The sequence below is a fragment of the Macaca mulatta genome, chromosome 3, assembly GCF_049350105.2.
Source record: "Macaca mulatta isolate MMU2019108-1 chromosome 3, T2T-MMU8v2.0, whole genome shotgun sequence".
In the NCBI taxonomy this organism is placed as follows: Eukaryota; Metazoa; Chordata; class Mammalia; order Primates; family Cercopithecidae; genus Macaca; species Macaca mulatta.
This window is the reverse complement of record NC_133408.1, coordinates 145454863-145480938: the sequence shown is the minus strand read 5'-3', so window position 1 is coordinate 145480938 and position 26076 is coordinate 145454863. Positions and strand designations below refer to the sequence as shown.

At 45.4% G+C, this 26076-nt stretch overlaps 2 protein-coding genes across 19 annotated transcripts in view; one reads left to right on the top strand and one right to left on the bottom strand.

The window, feature by feature from the left end:
* Positions 1-2809, bottom strand: part of LOC144339910 (uncharacterized) — a 37348-nt gene extending 34539 nt beyond the window's left edge. For 3 of the 4 annotated variants that reach the window (XR_013415488.1, XR_013415487.1, XM_077997164.1), the window contains exon 1: positions 2348-2806. The gene's annotated coding sequence lies outside the window, so the exon portion shown is untranslated. Of the gene's footprint in view, positions 1-2347 lie in introns of all 4 variants that reach the window. The other variant, XM_077997163.1, reaches the window with a different exon arrangement.
* Positions 2187-26076, top strand: part of ATXN7L1 (ataxin 7 like 1) — a 270024-nt gene continuing 246134 nt past the window's right edge. For 10 of the 15 annotated variants that reach the window (XM_077997152.1, XM_077997151.1, XM_077997150.1 and 7 more), the window contains exons 1-2: positions 2904-3230; positions 3728-3796. In XM_077997152.1, coding sequence (XP_077853278.1) covers positions 3050-3230; positions 3728-3796 — 250 coding nt within the window. In that variant the 5' untranslated portion in view covers positions 2904-3049. Of the gene's footprint in view, positions 2323-2903; positions 3231-3727; positions 3797-26076 lie in introns of those variants that run through there. The other 5 variants (XM_077997149.1, XM_077997148.1, XM_015134654.3 and 2 more) reach the window with 2 other exon arrangements.

Below are 26076 nucleotides of genomic sequence, written 5' to 3'. Positions count from 1 at the left end.
TGATGACAAGCCACCTTTGATGTTTTTGAGTGGTTTATAGTGGCTCCCAGAAGAGGAGACAGCATTCTGGAAACTCAAGTCACTGACTCTCAGCAAGTGGCCCACTCACATGGCTAATAGCAGGATTAAGCTCCTCACCGGCTGTTGTACTGAGGGCCTCAGTTCCCCACTGGCTAATGACCAGAGGCCTCCCTCAGTTACCTGCCACACAGGCCTCTCCATAGGGGGGCTTACAACATGGAAGTGGGCTTCCCTTAGAGCAAGCCAGGGCGTGCAAGAGAGAGTGAGAGTAACAGAAGTGACAGCCATTCTGTACCCTAACCTCAGAAATGACATCCCACCACTTTTGCTATATTCTATTTGTTATAAGCAAGTGACTAAGTCTAGCCCACACTAAAGAAAAGAGGATTACATAAGGGCATGAACACCAGGAGGTACAGACTTTTGAGGCCACATCAGCGGCTGCCCACACCTTCCTTGCATGCACAACATGGGAATAAACACCAAAATAGATAATAAATAGAGGGAAAATAGGGAAGCAGAAGAGAAAGGGAAAATGTTCCAGCATCTAATTATTCATGCCTCAGAGCACTCGCATTCTCTCTCCCCACCCCTAAATCTAGTCTAACCCACCAATCAGGTGCTCTCTTCACAGAGTCTCACATCTGTCTCCTCTTCTCTACCTGCATAGCACCACCATAGTTCAGGCTTTCATCTCTTCACACCATGAATATTGCAGCACTACTTTTCTAACCAGGCTCTGTACTCCAATCTTTCTAAGTCACACTTTTAACTTATCTTTATGGTACAGAAAGCCCTTCAGTAGCTCCCCATTGTCAGACAAAATCCAGACTCTTTAGACTGCTGTTCGGTGCCTTCCATAATTTGATCCAGGCCTGGGTATCCAAATGTATCACCCCCAAACCCCAGTAACAATTCTCCATCCCAGGCAAACCATGCTCAACACCCAAACACACCATGTTTATACTCAACTTGAAGCCTCTGCTAATACCATCATTCCCCCTCCCTCTGCAAGACCAGTCTTCACTTTACCATTACTAATCTTTGGCAATTTCCAAGATGCAGAGCAGATCCCATCTTCTCTGTCACACAGAGAAGTTGGGAGTTTCTGTTCACTCCCAACTAGATTTCAGTTCCTCCTATGAACTGGCACAGCTCTGAGATACCACCCCACCCACTGCACAGGCCAGTCCCTGTGTACCTGTCCTGTTTTCCCAAGGAGTCGGTAAGTTTCACAATTTCCTTCTTCCAGAGACCACCAGACTGCATCTCTGTGAGGGTGAGGATAGGTCTCACTCATCTTTCCCTCCTGAAGGCAGCTGTTCCATAACAGGCAATATGGGTTGTCTTACGATGGATGGATGGAAGGAAGGAAGGAAGGAAGGAAGGAAGGAAGGAAGGAAGGAAGGAAGGAAGGAAGGAAGGAAATGTCAAGCCCAGGGTCTAGCATATAACAATAGGTCAATAAGTAATAAATATTTGTTAACTCCACCAATTCTTAAAATGGGAATTGTTCACCAAGCGACACCTTAGCTATGTAGGCGCCCTTCCAAAGAAAGCAAAGGCAAGTGCAGTTATCTGAGTCTGAAACAAACAAGCCGACTCACACAAACATCACAACTAAAGGCAAATCGGCAGCTCCTCATTCCTCGCCCATCTTAACACTGGCTTAGAGATACAGGGTGCCAAGCTCAGAGACATTATTAGATGGCTCAGCCAGGGCAGAACTCAGTCCGTACAAAGCAACTTCAAATCAGTGCGCTTCAGCTGTGACAACTTGGGAAACACCAGTGGTGAGAGCTAAAAGGGTGCTGGGTAAAGAGAGAAAAAAAAATATGTCGATTGTGGGGTGAGGGCGGTGTCCATATAGTTTAGATAATTCTAGTAAACAAAGGCTTTGTTAAAAAGAAGACATTTTAAAGCCTTCTTTAAAGGGTGAAAATCTCAACTAAAGCACCCAACGTCCAAAATCAAGAGGAAATCTAGCGCTCCCTTTCTAGCTGGTTAGAGCAGTTAAGCCTGAAGTGGATTCTCCCAGGAATCAGATTCCTGGCCAAAGGTTGCCTGCGCAAACCCGGGCCACTCTCGTCTCACGGCAGGGAGCTCTGGAAATGGCTCAGGAGCTAGGCCCGTTAGCATCGTCTTCCAAGAGCCGTGAATTCGCCCTCCCGCTCTGCTGACCCTGGAGCAAAGTCCACGCAGTGGTTCTCTGAGAGCCGGAGACACGAACCGCGCGTGGAACCCGGGGGACCGGGGTCCTGAGTTTTGAGTTTTGCACGCCCCGCAGCCTGAGATGGGAAGGTAACTCCTCACGCCCCAAACTCACCTGCATTTCAGAACCACATCTACCCACTGGTTTCAGCTCCCAGAGCAACAACTGCAGAATCTCCACGGTCCAAAGTCCTCCAGGAAAGAGAAGAAAGGGGTGACGGGGGTGAAGGCTGGGAGGAGAGGTCACCAGGGTCCCTTCCCTGGCTCGGGTGGTGGTGGGGGTCGCAACCCCTCACGCCTCCTCCCCGCCAAGCCGTCGGGTCTACCACGGCGGCGCCTCGCGGTGGGCGACAGGGACCCGGGGAGAGAGGGACAAGCTGGAAGCAAGGGTTGCCTGCAAAAACTTTCGGTCCTCCAGCGGCAACTCTGCGGGAAAGACCACCCTTCCTTCGGCCCCGCGTCCGGCCTCTCCCCGTGTGCCCCGACCCCTGGCACCCCGGGCTCGGGCGGCGCCGCTGCATCCCGGCTGCCGGGCGCTCTGCAGCCTCCACTCTCCGGCACGCGGCGCTCGCCCGTCAGTGCGGCCCCTCCCCGGCAGGCGGGCGGCCCCCGGCGGGCGGGCGGGCGCGGACTGCAGGCGCCTCTCTGCTGCCCCTGGCGGCCGCGGGCGCGCAAGCCCCACCGAGCTGGCTCCGGGAGCCAGAGCGCCCGCCCCTCCTCCGCTCCCTCTCCCCTCCTCCTCCGCCGCCCTCCTCCCATCCCGCCCTTCCTCCCCCCCTCCCCCTTTCAGAACACTCAATGTCGGAACGTTCCGAAGATGACGTCGGAGCGTTCTCGAATCCCGTGTCTCTCGGCTGCTGCTGCCGAAGGAACAGGGAAAAAGCAACAAGAAGGAAGAGCAATGGCGACACTGGATCGCAAAGTGCCCAGTCCGGAGGCGTTTCTGGGCAAACCCTGGTCCTCCTGGATCGACGCCGCCAAATTACACTGCTCCGACAGTAAGAACCCCACCGCCTCCTCCTCCTTTTATTATCCTGTAACCTTTCCATTCACCTAGAGCCACTGGGAAAAAGTGTGTGTGTGAGAGAGAGAGTGGCCCCCGGTGTCCTCCATGCTTCTCCCTCTCTCTCTAAATAAATACACACAGAGACAGATCATCAATGCACAGGGAGAGGCCCGGCTGCCAGGGCTGTCTGTCTGTCCGTGCCCGGCTCCCCGTGGCAGCCCGCGGGGTGGGCTCGCAGCCCCACGGTGTTGTCCGTTTAAAAGGCTACTCTGTTGCTGCTTGCATAGTTTTTTGGGTACCTATCTGGGCCAGGTAGATGGAAACCCGGACTTGGGAGAAAATGTTGCATTGTCAATTTTTGAAAGAATTTCATATACAGTATTTATATCGATCTGTTTGCAAATAAACACTCTCCCTCCCCCCTTGACTTTGGCTTTTTTCCCCCCTTTTTTCCTTATTTTCTGTTTTCCTTTTCTTTTTCATCTGCAGATGTAGATTTAGAAGAGGCTGGAAAAGAGGGTGGAAAAAGCAGGGAGGTTATGAGGCTTAATAAAGAAGGTAAGTGGAGCTACTGGCATTTTAGTGTTAGCATGTGTGGCAGAATCTTCACAGGATTTCGAATATAATGTGAATTGTTCTGCTGGGTACAGAGTGACTAAGGCTTGTCAAAAATTGAGCACGCCCAGGTGACTACTGCTTCATGTTAACTTCTTTCAAAGTATAAATACAACTGGGGGGTAAAGGGGGGTGAGACTGTTGAAGGCAGAAGTTTACTGCACTTCAGTTGGACTCCACGTTTGAACCTTCTGATGCATATCTGCCATTCTCCCCGGGAGCATCACTGCCAAATGGTGGGGCGTTAAAATTTCTGAAATGAAGAGTGGAGCTCCCTTCACAAGCATCCCGGCCTTTCTCATGGGTGAATGCACAACAGCTTAATGAACCCCACATGGTCAGTCATTCCAGCAGCTACTTCTCCACTCACCACTGAAAACCATTGTACATGGCAAACCTGTGCAGCAAGTTACATTTGGCCCACTTTGCATTTGGTCACAGATTGTTATGTGGCAAGCAGGGTTAGGAGCATCTGTATGTGCAGCCCCCCAGCCAGTCGTCAGCTGTCTTTTCCCAGCATGGAAATACGGTACCTGAAATGGGACACACTGAGTAGATAGGTCATCCCAGACCAAGACATGCAAGAGAAGCCACAACCTGCTGGAATTGGGCATCAAACACATATGGTCGTCATAAATAAATCATACCCTGTTCTCATTTGCAAGCCTGCCGTATGTAACTCTGGCCTATGGGCTTCAAATGGAGCAACTCCAGGGGCCACTTGATGCTAAGCAAATGGATGGGTTCATTTGAATTGTGATTCACTAACTGATGTCTTATAAAACATAATTGGTTGAAATTGGGGGTAGGAAGATGGCACAAGGGGACAGAAGAGGTTGGTGGTATTGAAAGAGTTCAGATATAAGTAGGCCATAGGTGAATTGCTCATCCTAAATGAATAGAGAAAAGGTCATTAGATGCCAAAGAATGTTCCCCCTCATAAAAGGGAATGTCACCCTGGAAGGCAGCTGAATCCTGCGTGGAAAGATGGAACTCATTTTACGAATCAACACTTCAGATGGTTGGTTTTCTGTGCCCAATCATTTCCTGACCATCCACTGAGAGGAAACTTTGTGCTTCAGAAAAAATAACATGAAGGTTAAAATGTGTGCATATTCAAGGACAGTTCCCTAGCACAGTGTTTCTGCTAATTAAGCACTTTGGGAACAAAACATTATTCTAAAAATGTTTGCTTCTAAAATCTTGTGTGATCTTGACATGTGTCTTCAGGATGCACGAGGGATTGATGTCAAGTGGACTTTTTACAAGTGGCAGCTTACTTGTGTTAAATGTTCATGTGTGTTGGCAGTGGGAGGCATCACTAGAGATTATTTTTCTTCACACACAAACTCTTGAGATCTCTAAATGCTTGTAAGACCCAGTTATCAGGCTACTGGCAACATGTCCACAAAAGATGGTGAGGCTGTGGAAATCTTTAAATTAAAGTTGAGTAAAGGTCATGGTATGGCACAGGACGGCACCTCTCAGGTCTGGGTGATGGGTTATGACTATCACATACAAAACTCACATCCTTTCCCCCCAGTCCCTATTTCTATTTCAGAAGACTTGTTCTCAGATTCTCTTTGCCTCATGAGAAACAGATTCTTTTTTTTTTTTTCTTTTTGAGATGGATTCTCACTCTGTCACCAGGCTAGGGTGCAGTGGTGTGATCTTGGCTCACTGTAACCTCCGCCTCCCAGGTTCAAGTGATTCTCCTGCCTCAGCCTCCTGTGTAGCTGGGACTACAGGCACGTGCCACCACACTCAGCTAATTTTTGTATTTTTAGTAGAGACAGGGTTTTACCATGTTGGCCAGGATGGTGTCGATCTTTTGACCTCGTGATCCGCCTGCCTCGGCCTCCCAAAGTGCTGGGATTACAGGCATGAGTTACCGCGCCCGGCTGAGAAACGGATTCTTTTAAGAAAAAATGAAAAGCTCTCCTTTCCTCAGAAGTCACAGGTGGTACATCCAGCTTATTAGGTCCTTTGTCCTATAAAGGTACAAAGATTTAGCTCCTAATTATATGCATTTGCATTAAGGACACCCACTGTTCAGTGTAACTTGAAATCGCTAACTTCACCAAAATAGCCATATATGGGCTGAAATCTCTTTGTTCATGGGTGTGGTGGAACAGACTTGGGTGAGCAATTCCCGATGGTCTTTCTGGTATATATGCACGCAGTTTTCTTTATAGATAAAATATCTATATACTGAATACATATTCTCCCATGGTGAGAAATTGAAGGGGTGTTCATTTGGTTACCTGGATCTCCAGTAGTGCTTGCCATGGGCCTTCTTGTTGGAGTGATCAGCAAAGTCTTGGGGTGGATACTGTTTGTGGATGGGTCACTGCAGGACACAAAGTAGTCTGTGTGTGGCTATGTACCTGTGCGTATGAATGTATGTAGATTGTCCATGACACTGTCAGCTTTAAGCAGGTCTTGAGAAGAAATTCAGCTTTAGTGGGAATGAATGAACAAAATACAGTTTAGAGATTCCAACTGAGAAATGAAGGGAGGTGGTTCCGAATTTTTTTTTTTTTTTTTTTTTTTTTTGAGACGGAGCCTGCCGCCCAGGCTGGAGTGCAGTGGCGCGATCTTGGCTCACTGCGAGCTCCGCCTCCCGGGTTCACGCTGTTCTCCTGCCTCAGCCTCCCGAGTAGCTGGGACTACAGGCGCCCGCCACCAAGCCTGGCTAATTTTTTGTACTTTTAGTAGAGATGGGGTTTCACTGTGTTAGCCATGATGGTCTCGATCTCCTGACCTTGTGATCCACCCGCCTTGGCCTCCCAAAGTGCTGGGAATACAGGTGTGAGCCACCGCGCCTGGCCGGTAGTTCTGATTTTGATGTCTTTTTTTGTGTGTGTGTGGTAAAATATACATAACATAAAATTTATCATTTTAACCATTTTGAGTATACAATTCAGTGGCACTAAGTACATTCATAATATTATACGACTATCATCGCTTTCCATTTCCCAAATTTTCCATCATCGCAGTCAGACACTCTGTACCCATTATGCAGTCACTCCCCATTCTCCATTCCTCTCAGCCCTGGTAACCATGGTTCTACTTTCTGTCTCTATGAAGTTGCCTGTTCTAGTACCTCATATAAGTGGAGTCATACAATCTGTATCCTTTTGTATCTGGTTTTTTCGCTTTGCATCTCTGCATAGCTCATCCATGTTGTAGCATGGATCAGTACTTCGTTCGTTTTTAAGGCTGAATAATATTTCGTTGTGTATATATACTACATTTTGTTATGCACTCATCTGTTGGTGGACATTGGCGTTGTTTCCACCTTTTGGCCATTTTGAGTAATGCCACTATGAACGTTGGTGTCATATGATATTTTTAATAGACTAAACTCAGGAAGAGAAGTTAGGCTGGAAATGTGAAATAAGAATTATTTTGGTTTCTGCCTCTATCTGGCCACAACTTCAGAAGTCACAGCAAGGACTTGCAGACTTTTTGAATAACATGATTACTATAATACAGTACCCCATTCCTCACCCCTTTAAACTTTCTTTCAATTCTTTCCATTTCTTTCAGTTCTCTGCCTATACTGTATGAAATGTTAACTGGATGCTTTGAAATGTCTGTAATAAAGTTTTCACGTCATTGTTATTATTTCATCTAAAATTAGCTAAATTATAGCTAAGAGGAATTTGCCAGTTTTCTTTTATTTTTGAAACAGAATCTCACTCTTGTTGCCCAGACTGGAGTGCAATGGCACGATCTCGGCTCACTGCAACCTCCACCTCACGGGTTCAAGCGATTCTCCTTTCTCAGCCTCCCAAGTAGCTGGGATTACAGGCATGCACCACCACGGTCGGCTAATTTTGTATATTTAGTAGAGATGGGGTTTCACCATGTTGGCCAGGCTGGTCTCGAACTCCAGACCTCAGGTGATCTGGACGCCTCAGCCTCCCAAAGTGCTGGGATTACAGGCATGAGCCACTGCACCTGGCCCCAAATACTTTTGAATGTTGTCATCACCTGGGTTCAGAAGGTGTTGCTAGTTCCATGGGTGGATGTGCTTAGATGGGCTTATATCCAGGACAACCTGGGCACTAGAAGGGAGCAGGAGAGCACTTTGAGTGGGCTTCCTACATTTTGATCTATGCCCTTTGGAAGTCGTTTCCCTTCTCTGGGCCTATTTGCCCATATTTAAAGTAAGGGGAGTGGGACTGAATGTCCTCTAAGGTCCCTTTGAGACCTCTGAACCCAAGCTTCTCTATTGAATGTACCTTCCTTTGAGATGCAGTTATAGCAGGCAAACTGTTTCTAAAGAAACTTAAAAAACCCAAGCCCTCACATTAAAAATATCTTAAACTACTTCAAAAATAACTGGGTTTATTTTCTCAATTTATAACTTCTTGGTGGCAAAAATCACTGAATCTCATACACAAGCAATATTCTGCTGCAAATCATTTGTGAATGGTATCTGGCCTTCAGCATTCCGAGAAAAGTGGGGTTCTGAGTCCAAAACCCAACGTGTTCCCCCAGTGAAGAATGATTTGACCTCAGTCAGCTTGGATCAGTCAGGCATGCAGATTTCCTGTGAGGAGGACTCCCAGAAACCTTATTAGCCTAATCTATGAAAGGTGTTTATGAGAGAAAATTCCAAGGACGGCCATTCTTCTGTGCTAACCTTTTCAAATAATTTCCTCCTCAGCTTGGTAGATTTATCTGAAGACTTTTTTCAAGCTAATTAGGGAAAAGCTCTCAGTGATTTGGAAAGAGGTTCCCCTTGCCTCATCTGAAGTTTTTTTAAAAGAATACCAATTCATAGATAAGGAATAGGGTTCCTATGCCTCATAAGTGTCCCTAACTATAAGACAGAGATAAGAATAGGATTGTTGTGATGATTAAATGAGATAATACAAAAGGGCTTAGCACATAGTAAGTCCTTAATGAATGTTGGCTTTTATTATTATTATCATTACTAATGAAGCTAGCTCTAGAAAACTTTATTCTAATTAACTAGGATTTTAAACTAATCTGTGATGAAAAGAAAAGATACCTAGCAGAAACTTTATTTTTAGAGTAAACCATTTTATTATAATTTTATGAAGCTAATGATTTTTTAAAGAAACAATTTCTATGGATATCAATTTTTTTTTTTTTTTTTTTTTGAGATGGAGTCTCACTCTGTCGCCCAGGCTGGAGTGCAGTGGCGCAATCTCAGCTCACTGCAACCTCCACCTCCTGAGTTCAAGTGATTCTCCTGCTTCAGCCGCCTGAGTTGCTGGGACTACAGGTGCGTGCCACCACACCCAGCTAATTTTTTGTATTTTTAGTAGAGACTGGGTTTCAACGTGTTAACCAGTATGTTCTCGATCTCCTGGATCTTGTGATCTGCCCACCTTTAGCCTCCCAAAGTGCTGGGATTACAGATGTGAGCCACCGCACCCGGCCGGATATCAGTGTTTTTAATGGAGTGCAGTTAAGTGATCATCGATAAGTTTTATCAAGAGCTATCAAGTAATACTTAGCCTGTATATGGCCTATGGCTAAGAAGAGTTTATACAAAGTTCTTTTTAGGGACTGGGAGATCTAAATAACTTCTTTAAATGATCGATAAGTTGTTTTATTTTATCACTGAGAAAAAAAAAAGAGTCCTCAATAGATTCCTGTTTGGGTCTCTTGGAAGCCTACACTTGTGACTTTGAAAACTTGCCTGTGTTTTAATGTTCCCACATGTTTCGATGTGATGTAGATAAACTGGTGGAAAGCTTCCAGTCTGAAAATTGTGCTGGGGCCAGTAAGACATTGCTGTGACTATAAGAGTTTGATGTTCTTCTGAGATGCTGGTGGAATTGGGCTGCAATATAGAAGGGTGCAGAGAACATAGGAGCATGCTCAGCACAGGCTCAGGAGTCTTGCAGTTGTGGCTGGATGGGAGAAAATTGGAGAAAAAGATGGCAACTGACCTGGTTAAGAGTGAAGTATTCTTAGAATCCAAGCCAGGGAAGTCAGCAGCAGGCCATGGAGATTTATGGGAAACTGCGAACAGCTTCCCTTTATCATTATACAGACAACTCTGTTATCTATGTTAATAGAAGATGGGAAGACACAAAGTCCACAGATTACACAGATAAACCTCATTTTTACCATTAATTTCAACTTCATTCCCCATTAAGCCTGCCTTCCTCCCCTTTTGCTAACAAGCAGTAACATTTGTTCACTTTGGCGTTTCATTATCATCTCTCTTCTCTGGCCCAGCTTTTGGGATGGAAGGATGGGAGAGATGGAGCGGCTTAAAGGTGATAGGGAGGAAAGACGAGAAGGAGGAGAAGGGAAGGGCTTGGAGAGCTATAAGCTCTACAGGTGCAGCCCACTGATGCAGCAGGGGCATGCCACAACCAACACAACACAGATGAGAAAGGACATCCTGATCATCTAGTTTGGGAAATACAAAGCTTCTAAAATGAGTATTTCATTGTACATACAATTATTTCCTTGTGCCTGGGTTCCCGTGTGGAGGAAATGTGGCTCTGGCTCCTTCCACAACAGGAAGCGAGGATGGACGCACTGAAACAGTGTATATGATATTGCCTTCTTCTAAGTTGCCCTGTACCAGGGTCTCATCCTATGTCATTCTATGAGAATAATGTTTTTACTGCTAGAAGATGTAGACCATTACATACACATACATATTCATTTTAAAACTACTTATTATTTTTTAATAATGTTCATGTTACAAAATTCAAAAGGCTATCCAAGTGGAAAGTAAGTCTCTCTCCCACCCCATCCCCAGTTGCTTGTGTATTCTTCCAAAGATATTCTGTGTGCATTCCAGTAGATACATATATAATTTTGTCTTCTTGTTCTCACGTGAATGATAGAAAGCTATAGTATTAGCTGATATCTTGCCATTTCCATTTATCTTAGAGAGCTGTCCGTATCAGTTCACGAGAAGTTGCCATGTTCTCTTTTGGTGCCTGTATAGTAGGGTAACAATTTAAGCCTCTGGGTGTCTTGCCAAGTTTTTAATACCCTCAACTGTTTCTCAGCCTCCCTCATGCGTTTGACCTGAAGGGAGCTCTCCTGATGTGCCAGCACTGGGCTAGACACCAGGGACACAGCAGTGAGAAAGCACAACCCCTGCCTGCCCTCAGGGTGCTTCCAGCCTAGTGGCAAAAGTACAGGTGGACCACGATGAGTGCTCTGATAGGGAAACTCAGGTGCTGCTGGAGGGCATGGTGGAGGGCCTCACTGAGGTAGGGGCTCAGTGCAGGCCTCCCAGAGGAAATTTTATGTAAGCTAAAACCTGGAGGATACAGGAAGTTACCCATGTGTAGAGCTGGGCAGGGCAGAGTTAGAGGAAACGACAGGGATAAAGGCCCAAATGCCAGAGAATATAGACTGTTCTGAAACTAAAAAGTCCTCTTGCTGGAGTAAAGATAGCAAAGCAGAGAGTAGTATAATGTTTCTCACCAGTGGCACCACTGATGCTTCTTTTTGGGGGCACTGTTGTGTGCATGGCAGGATGTCCTGCGCCTCCACTTGCTAGATGCCTTCCTCCCCTCCCCCAAGTTTAGACAGCCAAAAATGTCTCGGTACATTGCCAAATGTCCCTGGGGGACAAATCACTCTGACCGAGAATCACTGACTGGTGAGGCTGGAGAGGTAAGAACACAAGAAAAATAGACGAAGATACTCACAGAAATATTCTGCCAATATCTGTCCATGTGTTAGCCTTCAGCCCATGTAAGTCAGCCTTGTTGATTACTCAGCAGATATACCTGGACTGTGACTATCTCCTGGCACTGGGCTACATTTGGGAGGATCTAAAGATAGAGAAGACTCGGTCCCCTAGGGAACCCTCCTCCCAAAGTTCCCAAGATGACTCTTCCAAACCTTGGAGTCCAGTCTGTAGTCACTGGTGACAATAGTGAGTTGCAGGTTCTAATTCTTTGTGGCCCAACCTTCCTTCACTGTGGGTGGAGAAGACCCAAAGCATCAATTCTGGTAATGATGGCATTTATCATACAGTGGTCCCCAATGTCAAAAGCACCACATCGCATTGGCAAAGCATTAAGGATTTCAGTTTATATTTAAAGTCAGGCTGAAAATACAACTGGCGTTCTCTGCAGCTTGATTACCCAGGGGATATGTCTGAAATGGGGATGCACATGATGGAAAGCAAAGTGGCTGCTTTCACGATTTCCATGTTAAGCCCGGGAAGGTACAAAGGGTAGGGGAGGGCCTGATTCCTGAGGCCTTCTGACCTGTGTGCCAGGTGGTCTGCAGCATCAGTTAAGACTGCGAGGCCATGTTGATGCTTTCAGCTGGTGGTTCCCAGGGGCCTGCCGTCTCTGCTGCAGAATTGATTTAGAAAAGTTAGGCAGATTTGTTTCTGTATGGTTTTCTGGGTTGGTTGCATTTATACCCTTCAGGCTAACGTTTTGTTTATGACATTTTGTTTCATTCATGACATACTTCAGAAGTAGACATAAGATGGTAGTAGCCAATGCAGTGAGACCTTGTCCTGGTCAAATCCCTCTTCTCTAAGGACCCCACACCCTGAGGTGGCCCACTATTCACATCTGGAGACAGTGGTCACTGAGTGATTGCAATAATCAAACATAGCCATAATGGAGAGGGAGAGCTTTAGCCAGTGGGTTCTACTTTTTCAGAATATTGTAGAAACTGAACGGCAAGGACTGACTTCTGTGTGTGTCTCTCTCCTAAATCTCCCTGTCTGGTGTTCTGCTGATTACGTGCTCCCAGCTAATGCCGTTTGGCTGGCATTCTCTTGCTCTCTTCTGTGATAGAGCTCAGACTGCCAAATGGACCTGGATTTGGACCCTGAGGTGCTTGAACTAATGATGAAACCTCAGGAAATCCCTTCTTGCAAGTGGGCTGAGGCTACAGTGGAGCATCCTTAATATTCAGGGGCTAGACCTGGCTGCCCTAGTCGTCTATAAGTGAAGCTGGAATTCTGCTGTGGGGAAAGCATTGTTTTTATGGAGACGCTTTATCCTTGTACCTGTGGTTTCTCAACACAATTCCGCTTGCCAATTTTAAGGGATCAGGTGCTTACAGAAGAAATGGAAACCAAATAAATACTCTCTAGGGCAGGACAAAGTGGCACTAGGTCACCACAGTGGGGAAGATAAAAGTGAGTCGATGATGGGCTCTTTGAACACAGAAGCACTTACTGGTGTACCTGATTCTGTGATGCTAATTGTAAATCTGTGAACATTAATGGTGTAAGGATACCCTTACCTGTAGGGGGAGTGGGAGTTCTGTGACCTTACCTCAAGGCATTGACAGGCCACAGAGTCCTGGGGTGGGATGGGGACACAGGACAGACACCCAGTCTGATGATACTAACCACAAGTGAGTTCAGCATTCCAGGGGTATGGAAGATGGTGGAGACATGGTCCCAGTTTGGTTATATCAGACCAAGGTGATGGTCCGGTTCTTAAAAAGTATATGAGCCACAAAAGGACAAATACTGTGTGATTCCATTTATAATGAGGTTCCTAGAGTGGTCAAATTCATAGAGACAGAGAGTAGAATGGTGGACATTCAGGGGCTGGGGGAGGGGAAATGGAGAGTTCGTGTTTCCGTGATACAGAGTTTCAGTTGGGGAAGATGCAGAAGTTCTGGAGATGGACTGTGGTGATGGTTATACAACATTGTGAATATACTTAATGTCACAGAACTAACCGTACACATAAAAAATCGTGAAAATGGGTCAGGCGTGGTGGCTCATGCCTGTAATCCCAGCACTTTGGGAGGCCAAGGTGGGCAGATCACGAGGTCAGGAGATCGAGACCATCCTGGCGAAACCCCGTCTCTACTCAAAACACAAAAAATTAGCTGGGTGTGGTGGTGGGCGCCTGTAGTCCCAGCTGCTCAGGAGGCTGAGGCAGGAGAATTGCTTGAACCCGGGAGGCGGAGGTTGCAGTGAGCTGAGATTGTACCACTGTACCCCAGCCTGGGCAACAGAGCGAGACTCTGTCTCAAAAAAAAAAAAAAAAAAGAAAGAAAGAAAAGAAAAAGAAAAAGAAGGTTTAAATGGTAAATTTTATGTTATGTGTATTTTACCACACACAAAAAGGTTCATTGGCATTGCATGCTTAGGAGTTTAGTGGAGCATTATTTAAATCTTGACCATTTATTGGCTGGGTATTAAATTAAGCCTCAATTTCTACTTTTCCTTTCCAGAGTGGGAATAGTAGTACCTCTCAGAATTGTTGTGGAAATAAATGAGATGCTATCTGGTGTAAAGTAGGTACTCAGTAATGTAAGCCTTTGTTGTGATGATTGTTGTTTTTACCAAGCACTTGGGTCTTTGCCTTTGTCTTAGAGCTGCCACTTCCAGGGGAAAGACTGTGTTCTTACTGCTCCAGGGGGCCCGGGGCTCACCAGGCATCTTTTGTCAACTTGTGTGTCTCCATTTCTTTAAGGATGCCCAGAACAAAGACAAAGGGATTGGACTGGCGTCCCTATACTGTTAGTCTCAAGAGTGAATCTGGGGCCGGGCAGGTGGCTCATGCCTGTAATCCCAACATTTTGGGAGGCCGAGGTGGGCAGATCATGAGGTCAGGAGTTCGAGACCAGCCTGGCCAATATGGTGAAACCCATCTCTACTAAAAAAATACAAAAATTAGGCAGGCATGGTGGCATGTGCTTGTAGTCCTAGCTGCTTGGGAGGCTGAGGCAGAAGAATTGCTTGAATTCAGGAGGCAGAAGTTGCAGTGAGCTGAGATTGCACCACTGCACTCCAGCCTGGGGGACAGAGTGACACTCCGTCTCAAAAAAAAAGTGAATCTGTTTCAGTGTTTTACAAAGTGTGTTCATTCTGGAGACCCTGCTGTGTTGTTCTGTAGGGTCCTTTCGCCCCCAGCCCCAGGCTGCAGTCACACTGAAATGAAACAAGTGGGAGTGAAACATAGGAACCAGGAATGTGCTGTTTTTTTTTTTTTTTTAATTTATTTTTTCGAGACAGGGTCTCTCTCTGTCACCTAGGCTGGAGTGCAGTGGCATGATCATACTCACTGCAGCCTCGGTCTCCAGGGCTCAAGCGATCCTTCTACCTCAGACTCCTAGGTAGTTGGGACTACAGGCGTGTGCTGCCATGCCTGCCTAATTTTTTTGACTTTTAGTAGAGATGAGGTCTTGCTATGTTCCCCAGGCTGGTCTCAAACTCCTGAGCCCAAGTGATCCTCCCTCCTCGGCCTCTCAAAGTTCTGGGATTACAGGCATGAGCCACCGCACCTGACCAGGAACGTGCATTTTAAACAGGCTCCTCAGGTGGCTCTGATGTTTCCTGAACTTTGAGAACTACTGTTTATTGGTTGAGAGAAGTGGCTCTCAACCCTGCCTACCCTGAAAATTGCTTGGGAAGCTTTTTAAAAGGAAATAGGCCAGGACCACCCACAGAGATTCTGATTCTATAGATCCAGGTTCAGGGGTTCTAAGGGAGCTGCTTATGTGTTTCCTTTTGGAGTTTTTTGTCTGTTTTTTAAATTTACTTTTCTGGTATCTTTTGGGCTAAAGACAGCCCAACTTATGTGTTTTTGTTTTTTTGTTTTGTTTTGTTTTTAAGTAACAATCCTAAATGTCTTTTATTGGGCATTAACTAGGTGCCAGGCCCAGGGCTAAATGTGCATGTTCGCATTTAATCCTCATGACCACCCTGTGAGGCAAATCCTGTTATCAACCCTATTTCAGAGATTGGGAAGCTGAGGCTTAGAGAGGTTAAGTAATTTACCCAAGGTGACATAGCTGGGAAATAGTAGAGCTGTCCTGAACCCCAAGGCAGCCTGATTCCAGAGGCTGTACTCTAAGCACTGTGTCCTGATGTCTGTCGTCCTAGGAGCAGGGTTAGAGCTAAGGGGAAGCAAGCAGGTGCCCAGGAGACCTGTTTAAGTAGGGCCTCACGTGGGCTTCTGCAGGTGCAGAGTGAGTGCTCCTTAAGTGTTGCACCTGGGCACCTGGCTTGACTCATTCTCTCACCATCCTTGCCCAAGAGAGCGTATTCTTTAAGCAAAATGGCGAGGCCGGACTACCTTTCATTCCCTCTTGCCTGTGAAAGCTAGTGGCCTCCTGATAGGGCCCTGGGTCTCCCCATCAGGGAAATGCTCTCTCATTCCAAGGCCCCAGCTTTGTGGCCTCTGTGGTCAGAGTCCTGGCCTCAGGGAAATCAGAGGAGCTAATGCAAACTGTGTTCCTTTTTGGGAGAAGGTGTTAGCAAAGATGGTTGCCAAGCAACTCCAGGGGCATCTATCTACAGTGATGATTTCTCTCTTTTTTCCTCCTTTTGAACATCTTCTAGGCCGCTGTTCAGTTTCCCTCACGGCATTGGGATTGTTAGTAATTTCATGAAGGGTGCGCTCCCTAGGATGATGGAACGTTAGAGGTGTCCATCATCCTAATGCCACGTTAGAGGTGTCATTTTGATGGTGACATGCCTGCTAAGTGGGTGTGAAAGTCCTTTACCTTCTTCAGCCACAGAGATGCCCTGGTTGTCACTGGCTCTGAGAAGGCAGTGACAAAGAGGATCCTTTGGAATGGAGTGGCTGGGAAAGGCACAGAATGCATCTCCCACATGAGGACAGGATGATGTGGCAACATTTACTTCCTGTGACTTTGAATTTCACCCATTCTCCGTTAATTGGGGCATTTAAGCATTTTATAGTGATTGCCCTACTGGTCCCAGAGGAGCTGGTGTCACCCCCTTGTCTCTCTCTCAGTGGTTTCAGAGACCAGGAGTCCTTGACAATCCTTTCCTCCTCGGTGCTGTCCCCTCTCCTAATTAGTCACCTCCTCTATGTGGGGTTTCAAGTGACCTTCACTGGGCCCCAGACCCCATGGTCTACCAGCTGGTGGTTTGATTCTTCTGATAAGGACCAGGAGCTTGTGGGTTCAAGCACCTTTTACACTTAATGGGACAGAATCCCACCCAGACTGGCAAGAAGAGGGTGATCCACTGGAAAAGAGGAACTGGTCACATTTTTGGGTGGGAGGGGCAGTAGCTCTGTCGCCCAGGCTGGAGTGCAGTGGTGCAATCATAAGTCACTGCAGCCTTGACCTCCCAAGCTCAAGTGATCCTCCCATCTCAGCCTTCCTCCCAAGGAGCTGGAACACAGGTGCACACCACCATTCCTGACTAATTTTTTCTATTATTTTTAGAGACGGGGGTCTCCCTGTGTTGCCTAGGCTAGTCTCGAACTCGTGGGCTCAAGCGATTCTCCCACTGCAGCCTCCCACAGTTCTGGAATTACAGGAGTCAGCCACCACGCCCACCAGAACTGGTCACATTTGCTTAAGGCTGACTTCGTTTGGCCAACCCATGTACAACAGCCCTGTTAACCAAGTCCCCAGACTCCAGGCTTCTGTTCCCTTGAGTTACTCCCTCATCATTGTGCCCTTCCTCATCATCTTTTGCAGAAGCAGGGCAGAATCCAGAGAGAATTAGGGACTCAAATGAGTCCTGCCACTTTCAGTGGCTGAGACAAAAGACTTAATGGCAAAATACAAACCCTGTACACAAGCCAGGTTTAAGCAGAGTAGGGGCATATTTGCTTTCCAAATGGAATTACAAAGGGATTTCTTTAAATAGTAGACAATCCTAGAGCTTTCTGAAAATCATATTTGCTCTCAGAAGTTTTCATGGCACCCGCTTTTGTGCCCTTTCTGCCAGCTCCTCCCTCGGAGCGTGAGGCTTTGCCCTCGGTTTGCTCTGCATTTGCTCCGGACTCTGGCTCCTGTTTACACCCCAGGCGGTCCCTGTGTGTGGCGATTCTGACATGCTTGCAGCTTTCCTGACCTCTCCTCCACAGAGTGCTCATCCCACCCCTGGGTGCCGTGCCAGACAGCCCCTCACGGATGTCATTGTGCGTCTCAGACTCCCCTAGACCCAAGTGCAAGCCGAGCCTGTGCATTTTCCCCATCACTATCTTTAGAAAGACCCCCTCCTCCGCTCCTCCCTCCCTCCCATCTTAGCGATTCCCTGCACCTCTCCATCTCTCTCCACTCCCCGACCCCCACCCCAGCTAGCCTGCCTCATAGCCTACCTAGATTTTTATAATAGCTGTTTAATTGGTCTTCCTGTCTGTATCTTCCCCGCACACCACTTCAAAAATTAATCTTCTGAAAATTCACATGTGTCAGTTTGTTCCTCAAGTGAAAACCTCTCAGCACTTCATCGACCACAGTTAATGCAGCATTCAAAGTCCTCAGTCCCTTCCTATCTGGACAGGTGGCCTGCCCTTTGCAGCAGCACTTTGGACAAGTGGAGTCCTTTCCCTGTCCCCCTCTCTGATTCTGCCTCCCATCTGCATCTAGTGTCTTCCCCTTCTCCCCCTCCCCTTGCCCCTCACCCTCCTTCTCCAGGGCCAGCCATACTTTCTAAGGAAGCCTCCCCACCGCTCGGGCCACCCCACCTGGAACTTCTCTGCACCTTGTGCATGCTAGCCATGCCCAGTGGACATGCCCCCAAACCTCACACCTTACACTGCTGCAGACTCTTCCCATGGTCCACATGTGTCTTGTCATCATAGCTGCATTCGAATCTTCTGGAGGCAGGGTGGAGGAAGAGCGATCATATTGTCCCCTTTTGTTTCCTAAGTTATCTTTCGACCAGCAGAGTGTTATGGTTCGACTAAGCATCTTATTTGTTTTTGAAATACCTGTATTGTCTTTTTCTTCTTTTTTTAAGAAGATTGTGGTAAAATACTATACCATCTTAACCATTTTTAAGTGTAAAGTTCAGTAGTGTCAAGGACATTCACATGATCATGTAGCCAATCTTCATAACTCTTTCCATCTTACAAAATTGAAACATCATACCCGTGAAACCAACAGTTCCCATTTGTATTTTCATTTTAAAAAAATCAATCTGGAGATGGCCTATGAGGTTTTTTGATTCACCATCTGATATTTTGAAGTTGTCAAGATTCTAAGAACTGGCAGGACTCCTGAAGTTTCTGTTCAAGTGGATCGCTGGAGCTACAATGCAAAACACAGCTCACCTTAGGGCGTTAGCTCCAGCATCCTAGGTCAGCAGAGAAAATTCCATGAAAAAATGCTACCGCTAGGGTGCTGAGTCCCAGACATCTTTGAGCACCTAAAGTTTTTCATTTAATATTTGCTAGTAACCCCCACCCTGCACCATTCTTTTTTTTTGCCCTTGCAGTTCAGTGTTAAAATTTTTCACATGTATAAAAAGCTTGAAATAATGGTACCATGACCACCTATAGAATTAAACATTAGTTCACATTTTGTCTTGTTTTCATATATATATATATATATATGTAAAGATCTATCTGTATATATGTCTTATAAAGAAATATACAGGCCAGGTGCCGTGGCTCACGCCTGTAATTCCAGCACTTTGGGAGGCAGAGGCGGGTGGATTACCTGAGGTCAGGAGTTCGAGACCAGCCTAGCCAACATGGTGAAACCCCATCTCTACTAAAAATGCAAAAATTAGCCAGGCATAGTCGCACACACCTGTAATCCCAGCTACTTGGGACACTGAGGTGGGAGAATTGCTTGAGCCCAGGAGGCAGAGGTTGCAGTGAGCCGAGATCATGCCACTGCACTCCAGCTTGGCCAACAAGCGAGACTCTGTCTCAAAAAAAGGAAAGAAAAAGAAATATACAGTCATGCATTCCTTAATGATGGGGCTATGTTCTGAGAGATGTGTCATTTCCTAGGTGTGCAATAGGCTATACCATCTAGGTTTGTGTAAGTTCACTCTATGATATTCCTATTGGTATAACCTATTGCTTCTAGGCTACAAGCCTGTACAGCATGTTGCTGTACTGAATACTGTAGGTAATTGTAACACAATGGCAAGCATTTGTGTCTCTCAACAGATTGAAAGATAGAAAAGATACAGTAAAAATATGGTATTGTATACTCTTATGGGACCGCTGAGTATGTGGCCTGTTGTTGACCAAAGTGTCATTATGCGACTGTGTGTGTGTATATGTATATGCATGTGTGTGTGTGGCATTTGATTTTATTTTCTGTAGCACTGGAAATAAGTTGTAGACATCACGACACTTCATCTTTGAATATTTATCATTTTTCCACATCTTGATTGTGCTACCTTGAGCTGTTCACTTAAATTCTCAGAGCCTTATCATACATAAATATGTATGTATGTTTTTGCTGAAATATTTGGTAAGTCACAGACAGCATGACACCTCTAAATACTTCAGCATGCATCTCCTAAAATTAGAGGCATTCTCTGACCGAATCATAATATCAGTATCACACTTAGAAAACTAATGGTAATTCCATACTCATATCTCATACCCAGTTCTCATTCAAAATTCACCTGTCACGCCCCCACCCCCAAAAGCTTATAGCTGCATTTTTCAAACTAGGTCCTGTTATGGTTCATGTATTGCATTTGGCTGTTAAATCTCTTCAGTAGTTTTGAATCTAGAACAGTGTCCCTCCCCCATATGTGTGTGTGAATATATGTATACATACATATTTCTATATATGTATACATATTTATATATATAAATATATAAAACATTGCCATTTAAAATGCTTCATGTTCTGGTCTGTCTTGTCACTTCCTTGTGTTATCTTACCTTGTTTTTGCTATTCCCTGTTTTTCCCCTGTTCTGGAAGTTTGAGCCTAAGTATCATTTGATTCAGACTCAACATTTTGGCGTGAATGTGTCCCAGGTGATTCTGAGTGCTTCATTAAGCATCTCATCCAGGGGTTACAAGATGTCAGGGTGCCCTATTATTAGATATGGATCACTTCGTAAGGTGGTGACCACTTCTGCCCATTGCAAACATTGTATTCTCCTTCTGCAATTAGCATGTCATTCTATGGGTAATGCTTTGGCACCCAGTGAATATCCTGTCCCCCAATAGGAAATTTTGTGAAATCCTCTGGGCATCCATTGATGACCCTTGCCTGGATCAGTTATGTCTTTGGGGATTGTAGGATGGTCATTTTCAAATTCTGTCATTCTGACCTGCTTTTATTGATTGACATTCTTCAATACAGAAGACATCTTTCCCATCAACAGGGGATGAACTATTAAATTCCTCCTAAAAGGGCAGAGTTAAGTTCTTTTCTTTAATTATCAGTGCTCATAGTAAGTAGTTGAACACTGATGATTCTTTTATTTTATTTCATTTTCATTTTTTGAGAGATAGAGTCTCATTCTGTTGCCCAGGCTGAAGTGCAGTGGCATGATCATAGCTCACTGTAGCCTCGACCTCCTTGATTCAAGTGACGCTCCTACCTCAGCCTTCCAAGTAACTGGGACTACAGGCACATACCACCACACCACACTAATTTTTTATTTTTTGTAGAGACAGGATCTTGCTATGTTGCCCAGGCTGGTCTCCAACTCCTGGGCCTAAGCGATCCTCCTGCCTCAGCCTCCCAAAGTGCTGGGATTACAGGCATGAACACTGCACCAGCCTATGATTCTTTTTTTTTTTTTTTCCCTGTTGCCTAATCTTGGAGGTGAAGGTGATGGCCTATGATTATTAAGCTAAGGAGGGACAAGGTTGAGGACTGGGTACACTAGAATTTCAAAAAGATGCTTGTATAGTATGAAAACCACACTCAATGGGACGTCTTAGAGAGAAAGTGAGTTTTGTAGTGCAAACCTCAGGAAGTAAAGTGTGATCCAATCTTGGTAGAGCATGAGTTTAAAAACATTGAGAAATATTATCCCACACAGTCAAGTGACCCTCTACTTTAACCTTGGGAAGGAAGAAGATAATTATACTTGAAATAATTCTTCTCCCACCTTTCAGAGGGAGCACAGTATTTAGCCTGGATCTGGTGAACCACTGAAGTTAAATTGGAAATCATGATGAGTGATGCTCTGCAAGTCAGAAGCCAGAGCTGTGCTTCCTGCATTGCTGACTGTGTAGAAAGTGACCAGTTGTACAGGAGGTGCAAGGCCCTGGGCTGGGCTCTGTGTGGAATGTGAAGGTGGAACAATGGCCCTACCCTCTAGGAACTCACTTGCAGCACCTGGAAACTCTGATGCTGCTTAGAAAATGAAATGTGATTCAAATGCCTTGGAGCCCAGGGAAGGAAGATATCTCAGTCTATGGTCAGCCAGACCTTTAACCTGGGTCTCAGACCTTTGACTTAAAGGTAAAGGCTGTTTGGTTTGTGGTTTTACATGGGCCACGATAAAGGGTATTTAGTAGGAGTCAAGTTAATGTTTGAAAAACGAATGAAAGAATGAATGAATGGATGGCCTCATGCAGAGGCAACACAGCAGCTAGGATTTGGACATTCAGGGCATTGTACAGGGAAGGAAGAGCTTAATGGCTTTGATGGCTATGAGTGCCGCAAGAAGTTGCTTTTAGAAAAAGAAGTATGGTGAAACTCCGTTAATACCAAAGAGAAACAGTTCATAATTTATTCCAGTTGTAGACACACTCAGTGCCCAACTCCATGCAATCTTTTTTGAAGTAGAGTTTTCAGAAAACAACCTTCTTTTTTCTTTGGTAATGTTAGTGTTTGTTTTGCTTTCTCCATTCAGGGTGCTGGAGGGAGAGTTATTTTCCCTCTCTCTCTCTCTCTCTCTCTCTCTGTCCCTCCCTCTCTGTCTCTCTCTCTCACACACACACACACACACACACACACACACACTTTTTGGGTGCTGCCGACAAATTAATTTGTAAGTTCTTTTCTATTAGAATCAGTGTTGTGCTAGTAAATGTTTAACAATCTGCTATCTAAAAATTAGTGCATATGGATATATATGTTTATTATACATTTTACTGATTTAAAAAAGCTGTTTGGCATATATTTTATAAAGAATAAAATATTTAAATTCTTTTTTTTTTTGAGACTGAGTCTTGCTCTTGTTGCCCAGGCTGGAGTGCAATGGCACTGTCTCAGCTCACTGCAGTCTCCACCTCCCGAGTTCCAGCGATTCTCCTGCCTCAGCCTCCCGAGTATCTCGGATTATAGGCTCCCGCCACCATGCCCAGCTAATTTTTGTATTTTTAGTAGAAACAGGGTTTCACCATGTTGGCCAGGCTGGTCTTGAACTCCTAACCTCAGGTGATTGACTTGCCTCAGTCTCCCGAAGTGCTAGGATTACAGGCATGAGCCACTAGGCCCAGCCTACATTCTTTATTGTAAATTTCATATAGTCTACAGATTCTCACCAAATGCTTTGGTTGACTTCTGCCAAATTCTTATATCCCCTGACCTTCCTAAGGTTTAATTGATAAACAAATGTAAACCCCACATAAGTGTTGGTTGATATTTTCATTTAAGTCAGTGAGTAAGTTGAAAGGGAAAGAACAAAGATATATGTTAAAACTTCACTTGATTGTTAGCGATGTGACTTCCTTGCTGAACTGAATAATGGTTTTCAAGTACTAAAAGAATATGTCCTCATTGTTTTGTAGTATTCACAATAAAGCTATATACTTGATACACAGCTGTCCCTTGATATCCAAGGGGGATCGGTTCCGAGACCCCAAATCCTTGGATCCTTATCCCTTATATGAAATGGTGTAGTATTTACATATAACCTATACAGTCCTCTCATAGACTTCAAATAATCTCTAGATTACTTATAATACCTAATACAATGTAAATGCTATGTAAATAGTTGTTATTCTGAATTGTTTAGGGGATAATGACAAGAGGAAAAGGTCTGTACACGTTCAGTACAGACTCAGGCATCTTTCCTTTTTCTTCCACATATTTTTGATCTGCAATTAAGTTGAAACTGCAGATGTAGAATTCAGAGATTCAGAGGGTTGACTATTCTTTTAATTTAACTTACATCATTAAAATTTTCTCCATCACTTTCTTAAATTTTGATAATCAAAAAAATAATAAATCATGCCCTGATTTGTAGTATGTGATGATTTCCATGGTATAAACTCTCCTCCCACTGCATTTCAAGCTGTCACTGTGATATCACAGAACTCAGAGTTGGGAAGAGATATGCATCAGCACACTGTTATGTAGGATATCCACCATACAGATACATTAGATATAAATGACTTTGAGAGTAGGATTAGCAACCTGTGGCCTATGGGTTGCCTGTTTTTAATAAAGTTTTATTGGAACACAGCCACACTTATTTTTTTACGTATTGTCTAGCTTTTGCACTGCAATGGCCGCATGGAGTAGCTGGGACAAAGCCTAAAATTTTTACTACCCTCAGTGGCTCATGCCTGTGATCCCAGCACTTTGGGAGGCCAAGGCGGGCGGATCACGAGGCCAAGAGATCAAGACCATCCTGGCCAAAATGGTGAAACCCCATCTGTACTAAAAATACAAAAATTAGCTGGGCATGGTGGCATGCACCTGTAGTTCCAGCTACTGGGGAGGCTGAGGCGGGAGAATCACCTGAATCCAGGAGGCAGAGGTTGCAGTGAGCCAAGATCACGCCACTGCACTCCAGCCTGGTGACAGTGTGAGACTCCTTCTCAAAAAAAAAGGAAAGAGAAAGTTGCCAACCGATACTCAAAGCGTAGATAATAAGTGAAATGTAGCTAGATAAATTGGAAGTGATGAGTTTTATATTCCATTGTAAGCTTATGTCATATAACTTTTAATAATTTAATAATTGGCTCGCCACATTCCTGAAAATTTAACGATCAGCTCTTGTGGGCCTTTACAAGCTGGCCCCAGCTCACCACTGCAAAGCTTTGAGGGCTTCAACTTTTCGTGCCAAAAATGAAGCTGTCACTATTAAGCAGCAGCAGCTGACAATACCAGATTGGAGGGGGAGTCTCACTAAGAAGGATTTGAACTACTTGAAATTATGGTCTAATTGTCCATAGAAATCAAAAGAAAGCAATTTTGAGGTTAGTTTTCATATGATGGGGTTTTTGTGTTTGGGGATTTTTTTTCCTCTCTAGGGGTCTGGGGTTTGTTTTGGTTTTTCAAATGCTTTTTTTTTTTCCAGAACTAATTTTCAAACCCAATACAGCATGCTTTTCTTACCAAATTTTGTGAGCATCTGTCTCGAGCCGTTCAGCCCCTGACAGACGCCCAGCAGCTTCCAGAACTCCCACAGATGTTGTGTGTCCCAAGAAAGGCCAACTTCCTGTTGCTGGCCGCTAGCGGGAGGAGAGGTGGTCCCACCAGTTGCATTTTGCAGGGGTTTTCCTTGCCGCCATTTCCTGCCGGTTGCCTTTGAATGGATTACAGATGGTCAGAAAAAGACTTCTTGGCACAGTGAGAGGACCAGTCTCCAGTGCTTTGTGGGAAAGGATTTATAGCAGGATGGCAGTTTACGCCTACCAAGAATGGGCCTGGCTGCCGCGGCCTTGTAGGGAAAACTGAATGCCTGCGGAGATGGGCTCTGGGGGTGGAGGGAACAGCCAGGATGAAGGGGATGTTTAAATGGATGTGGCACCTTTCAGCCAGTCGGTGCTGAGACCGCCGCGTGTCCAAAGATGTTAGGCCCCTGTGGAGGTGTCGGCCCCCGGGAAATGAAGTGCTGCTCTTGGCACATCAAGCGCTTGTGGGAAATATTATGAATCCTCATCTTTTCAGAGAGAGGTACAGCCAGGTGCTGTTGTTCCCTACCACCCGCCCTTTTTGTTAAAGCCGCAATATAGAGCACATTTAATTTGTTTTGGCGGTTTTGTTTGTTTGTTTGTTTGTTTGTTTTGAGACAGTCTCGCTCTGTTGCCCACCTTGGCTCACTGCAATCTTCGCCTCCCGGGTTCAAGCGATTCTCCTGCCTCAGCCTCCCGCCTAACTGGGATTACAGGCGCCCGCCGCCACACCCAGCTGATTTTTGTGGGGTTTTTTTGTTTGTTTATTTGTTTTTTGGTTTTTTTGTTTGTTTTTTGAGACCGAGTCTCGCTCTATCACCTAGGCTGGAGTGTAATGGCACAATCTCCGCTCACTGCAACCTCCGCCTCCCAGGTTCAAGTGATTCTCCTGCCTCAGCCTCCCGAGTAGCTGGGATTACAGGCACCGGCCACCACGCCTGGCTAATTTTTGTATTTTTGGTAGAGACAGGGTTTCACCGCATTGGCCAGGCTGGTCTTAAACTCCTGACCTCAGGTGATCTGCCCACCTCGGCCTCCCACTCACAGATGGAAACAGGTGTATGTTTGACGCACTCACAAATGGAAAGGCGTGAGCCACCACAGCCAGCCTAATTTTTGTATTTTTAGTAGAGATGGGGTTTCACCATGTTGGCCAGGCTGGTCTCCAGCTCCTGACCTCAGTCAGGTGATCTGCACACCTCAGCCTCCCAGATTGC